Source organism: Morone saxatilis, unplaced genomic scaffold, assembly GCF_004916995.1.
Source record: "Morone saxatilis isolate NCDOM2014 unplaced genomic scaffold, NCSU_SB_2.0 Contig3, whole genome shotgun sequence".
In the NCBI taxonomy this organism is placed as follows: Eukaryota; Metazoa; Chordata; class Actinopteri; family Moronidae; genus Morone; species Morone saxatilis.
In genome coordinates, this window is record NW_023339873.1 from 23,398,077 (window position 1) to 23,404,001 (window position 5,925).

A 5,925-nucleotide genomic window follows, 5' to 3' on the forward strand; every position below is an offset into this window, starting at 1 on the left:
TGCATGCTCCCAGCTGCAAACAGCCCAGCAGTGAGGCTGCTTTACTATGGTTTTGTGTTAAGTAGACTTTAAGTGCAATCTCTTTTGACTTTTGAGCGTACAGTCCTCAAAGGACCCCTCCCTCTCCAAACAGAACTCTGCTACTCCCACTGTGCTCTTTTACATGCAAACAATTCATGTTAGTGATCATTCCGGGACAGATCACAAGGAATAAGTTCTCTTTTGGAGATATGTATTTAATTAAATGTGTAATGAGGTAAATAAATATTCAAGAGCAAGAGGTTTCCTCAACAACAATTCAATTGAATGTATATACAGTACACCGTTTGTGCAAAAACATGGATTCAAAAGACATTGTAAGCTGATAACTTCAAGGCACATACATATACTGTTTTACCATAACATTATTTTTGCTGAACAAAAGGGAAAGAGTCGGTTCTCAGTGGGTTAAACATACAGTAGACGGCAGATGTGCTTTTTGGCTGCTCACTGTGTGACACCCACCATAAAACACAGCTAGCACTAATAACATGACCCCTTAACTTTAATAATGTATTAATCTTGAAAAACAGGTGAAAGCACTGCAGCCTGCCACTTTCTGTGAATGTTTAATGAGTATGACCTTTACATTTTCTTTTCAAGCTGAGAAAAGTTTGATTTGAATAAGAATATTTACTGTAGTGGCAATTAAAGAAATGTGCGATATTATTGTGATGACTTGATTTAGAACAGCCACAGGAAAAGTGTGGTGGACTATCGTTTCCAGAAAATGATGCCATCTAGTGGTGAGTGTGGAAGATTTGTGCCTGTTTTTCCTCCTCTCATACAGAATTCTACCAGCTGGATTCAGGACTCTTAGAATGCACTACAGCTACAGTGTTAATTCTGTATCTGTTATGGTTACAGTATACAATGACTTCAAAATTTACTATTACTGAAAATCAAAACCCCTTAATACTTAGATAATAAATGAATCCTGATTGTACATGTCTGTGTGCATGGAACTCAAACAGCACAACTCCAGAAAGCAATAACTTATAAATCCAACGTTATATAAAAGATATCGTCCAGTTAGTTGTATAAATTACATTTCTTGAAGATGTGGGGGTTTCAAATAATATTAACACTGTACAGTGTCCAGTAAAGTGTGGGCGGTTGTCAGTAAAAATGCCCTCCAAAATCATCATGTGTGACAAAAGTCTGCATCCTGAACATTGTTCTTGCAGTAGACTGTGCTGTTGTTCCCCAGGGGGCAGTCTCGGAATCCAATGCCCCCATTAGGGGTGTAAATAGGCTGAATGTGGAAATCTCCCTTGAGGAGCTGTTCGTTGTTGAGTGAGACTATCTGGAAGCTGGTCTCAGTCATTTCCAGGATAGAGTTATCTTTCTTGGTGCCTGCCTCACAGTAGTTGTCTTTTCTCCGACCCCGATTGTATTTCCACTTGGTGGAGGACTTGGAGCGGCTCTTCTTATGCATGTGCCAGCAGAAGATGCTGAGGAGGACCACCAGCACCAGGATCACAGCCCCACCAATCAGCCCAGCCAGCAAGAAAGGTGAGCTGGGTTCCTGTTGCGTTGCCTGCTCAGGCCCCGACGGTCTTTTGTTGTTGTCAGGGCTGAAAGATGCCGGCATGGTCATGGCCTCGGTGCACACAGTATCATCTTTGGGCCGGTAATTATTGAATGCATCCAAGGGAATGACACAGATCCGATAGGTGGACTTTGGCTCAAGATTAGCCAGTCTGATCCCCCGGTGATCCCCACCCACTATCCTCTCCCTGACGGTGTCCCCTGTCAGACTGGGGCCCATCCTAGCCCAGGTCACCTTGTAGGCAGTGACTGGAAAGGCGGCCACCCATCTGACATGGATAGCGGAGCCATTCAGTATGGAAAATGTGACCTGCAAAGTCTCCCTCCGGGTGTCCAGAGGTTGCTTAGTCCTCAACCCCCCCTCTCTGGTTGAATACAGGGTGGGCAATGTGGGGAAGGGTCGCCTGGAGGAGGAGGGAACATACTGAGTGACCAGGGGGGAGTCTGTAGAAGATGATAAGGATGGGATCAGAGCAGTGTCAACTGGTGAGGTGAGAAGGAGCGCCGTCGCTGTGCTCTGTGGGCACTGGACCAACTCAGCACTCAGCTCCCTGATCACCATGCCCCGGAACTTCTCTGGTTTATGGCACATGAAGCCGCGCACATTGAGCGAGGCCGGCAGAGATTTAAGCCATGACACCACCCATTTGATGCTGCAGTCACACAGCCAAAGGTTATTCCGAACAGTGAGCTGTCTGAGACTGACGAGGCCATCAAAGACCCCCTGTGTCAACGACTGCAGCTGGTTGTTAGAAATATCCAGCCTCTCCAGCTTGTGCAACCCCGCGAATGCCCTGACAGGGATCTGGTCTATCTGATTTTCCTGAAAGTTTAATTTGACAAGCACCTCTCCTGGGAGGAATGGGGGAGGGTATGTAAGTGAGTTGCGGGCCAAGGACAGCTCCCTCAGGGTGACCAGGTCCTGAAAGGTCCCTGGTGCAATCCCTTCATCTGTCAACAGGTTCCCATCCAACAGGAGGCGCTGCAGGCGCGTGACATTCCTAAACGCTTCCTCTGCGATAACTGCGATCCGGTTCTCGTCCAATCGCAACTCTTTTAGATCATCTGGAAGACCAATAGGCACACTGCTCAGGTGGTTTTTGGTGAGGAAAAGCATCTTCAGGCTCACTGCCTCACGGAAGGCCCCTTCCTCCACCCCTACAGTAGAAATGGAGTTATCATCCAAATGCAGCTCTTCCAGCCAAAGAAGCTGAGCTAGAGCCACTCTGGAGATGGTCTGAATGTTGTTCTCTTGCAGATGGAGAACCCTTACATTTTTGGGCAGGTTAATGGGGAACTCATCCAGCTGGTTGCCATAGAGATACACAGTTTCCACTGAAGCCACATGATGGAGCTCCAACGGAAACCCAGCATTATTGATTTGGTTGTTGTGGAGGTAGAGGGTCTTATAACCCTCACCGATTCCCAGAGGCACTGAGGTCAGGCTCCGCTCGTTGCAGTAAACAAAGGTGCGATCACAGCGGCACTCCTCGGGACAGTTTGAGGCCCGGGAGAACTGGAGGTGAAGGCCTAACAGTATAGGTATCCATGGCCTTATAAAGGAGACCCAGTCCTTATTCCATAAACGCAACTGTATCTCCATTTCAAACAGATAAGAAAAAATACAGACAACACCAAATCAGAGGAAAAATAGTAAGAAATTACGATTTGAAAAATCCAACAAAGCAGTCATTAGATTTCGGCTGTTGGCTTAATAACACCATCATGTCCAGCCTGGTGCTGAAGAAGGTCTTGAGTAATCCCTTGGTAATTCATTGTCCTAAAATTCCCAACACAAGAGCAATGGTCTCATTAAGCAATATGATTCCTTCACCAGCCACTGTCCATAATTGAGCTGGGAGAAGTTTATCACATTTTCACTCTCTCCTCTCTTCTACCATTGGGTAGAGCTCTCTTCACAGCACTCGGCACTGACAGAGCCATGTACGACACGCTGGAGGGTTATCATTGGATGTCCTCTTCCTGGCTTTCCCTTTCCCTTTCACGTCACACACTGCTGGTTCCTCTGACTTGACATTTGGATCCAGAAACCTGTTGCGAAATAGGAATAATGGGAAAATCAGTCTCTTCAAAATGCATGCTTTCCTTTAAAGACAAAAGGATTTATTTTCCCTCTCTATCCCACAAATGCAAAGTGAGCCATTGTAAATTGGGAGAGCAGAGAAGTGTGCATACCAATGACTTTAAGATGTGTTACACATTCCTCAGACACACAGCCAGAGGAAAGGGATGTTTGAAATGATACTGAGAGCACAGGTGTGGTAAAATGGTTAAAAAAAACGAGTTTGGCAAGTCTATGTGCAGATTACTAACGTGAGCTCAAAATGAAAACATACACTAAGCGGATTCAAACTTTTTTAATTCCTCCTCCAGTTGGTAACCATGAACGTGAACAAACTGACAAAAAGAGCATTTAAAAAACGGATAATATTCAAAGGATTAAAACATGGCAGCCAAAAGCATTTTGTGAGCAACAAGGTTTTAGGTGAGCTAGTAAGGGAGAGGGCTGGCTCCCAGATAAGCACCCTGAATCTGTTAGTTACTCAGTCCAGCCCAGAAGGATAATGCCCTGCACCATGGCACTCTAGGGGAAAGATGGGGGTGTCAGATGATGGGGCAGATATTTCCACAATACTTTCTACAAAGCCAAATATGTGCTCTTAATTATTGCTTAATTAGACTTTGTACTCCTCTCTTCCCTTGATTCCTTAAGTTTAGCCGTGCTGGATGAGAGGAGAAGTGCTGGATGGTGATGAACGTAGCCTGTCAGCTGAGATAAGATGAGACAAATTCCTTGCACTGGGGACAAAACTAAGATCGATGTGGGCCTCTCACTGTGAGGAAAGGTGCAACTGTGTGCACAAGGTCGAAAGATTTAAATAAAGTGGAGATATTTCCTAGTCAACAGCATCAGTGTTAGTTGGCTTATGAACAAAAGCCTAATTATTTTGGTGAATCAAAGAAAAAAATATCAATAAAAACTCATACTTATACTGCTGCTGAGTTTACAATCCAATACAGCCCTTGTAAAGGAAGATAATGTATTATTAGTGGTTGTTAGTTAGGAGGTAGTGATGATTAATAAAATGGCACCGGGCAGCAGCAGCCAATTGACAGATTGCATTGATTTGTGGCCAAGACAGTTCAATAGTTATGTAATGTTCCCTGGGGGAGCAAACAAGGAATCAAACTGAGTCCAATTATGGTTTTCATGTGCCCAAGCAAAAAGGCAGGTTTGAAGAAGACTGCCTTTGTTGTTTAGCAGCTCTGTCCCAGTTTGCAGAATAGACTGGTGGGTTTATTTGGTCTTGAGAGAGCGCAGTCCATTTTAAGTATAATCCATAAGGGCCTTCCTTCTACCTGTTTTTGATTTTATGCAATTAAAATCATTTTGGATTAATATTCATGAAAGAGGAGTTTAAAATTATTAAAATGCCGTTAAAGCAAAAAATAATACCGTTTATTAAGTTCATGGTGAAAACGATATTCCAAGAATATTTGAACATATGAATAAAATCAAATTCTAGGATTAAAAAAATGCACAATTACTAGTCCATGCTGTATTAATTTCCCGTTTTCCTACCTTAAGAAAAGCAGAAAGTCTTGTGCTACTGCACATCCAGCCTGACAGCTCGTCTCTCCGCAGACTGCTGAGCTCAGACCGGGCAAAAAGTCCGCATCCTGCCCGCTGCGTCGGCTCCCAGCTCCCGCTGCGGCTTCGGACTGGTTTTACTTGGTTTTCCGGCATTGGAGAACTGGGGAATTGCGCTAGGTCCTGACAGAAGCAGCCAGGAAGGGAGGGAACTTCAGGTCACCAGCAGTGGTCTACTCCGCATCTCCCCCCCTGCCTTCCTCAAACACACCCCGGCAAACTGAGACTCCCGGCTGGCCGCGCTGCTCCGAAGTTCCTCCGCTGCCTTCACAGAGGGAGAAGGGGACATGAAGCGGAGAGGAGAGGAGAGTTAGAGGCTCCCAGCCTACCCCCCGCCGCCCGGACAGCAACGCGGATTATCAAGTCCATAGTCTGGGTAAAGTGTTCCAGAGACTGCCTGGTCCCTCATGGAGCCCCGAGACTATCTCTGTTAACGAGTCGTCTCTCTCTCTCTCTCTCTAAGTCCAGATTTTTGTATTATTATACTCGTAGCAATACACTGACAGATAAATTCCTGAAAATACCTGTGTGATACTTTCATTAAAACACCCTCCACAAAAAAAATGATAGAGAGGAAAGGAGGGAAGGAGATAATAAGGACGCTGTGAGGAGGAGAAGACAAAGGGTTGTATGGAGAGAGAGAGAGAAGAGAGAGAGAGAGA

At 45.1% G+C, this 5,925-nt stretch overlaps 1 protein-coding gene across 1 annotated transcript; it reads right to left on the bottom strand.

The window, feature by feature from the left end:
* Window positions 1-220: 220 nt before the first annotated feature.
* On the bottom strand, window positions 221-5,679 carry si:dkey-87k14.1 (leucine-rich repeat transmembrane protein FLRT2). Its single transcript, XM_035673383.1, has 2 exons — window positions 5,195-5,679; window positions 221-3,642 (listed from the first exon to the last, which is right to left on the bottom strand). Exon 2 carries the CDS (start codon window positions 3,191-3,193, stop codon window positions 1,184-1,186), a length of 2,010 nt encoding a protein of 669 aa, XP_035529276.1. The 5' UTR covers window positions 3,194-3,642; window positions 5,195-5,679; the 3' UTR covers window positions 221-1,183.
* Window positions 5,680-5,925: the final 246 nt, after the last annotated feature.

Coding starts and splice junctions, on each gene's coding strand:
- si:dkey-87k14.1 (XM_035673383.1), bottom strand. CDS start 3,193: ATGGAGATACAGTTGCGTTTATGGAATAAGGACTGGGTCTCCTTTATA.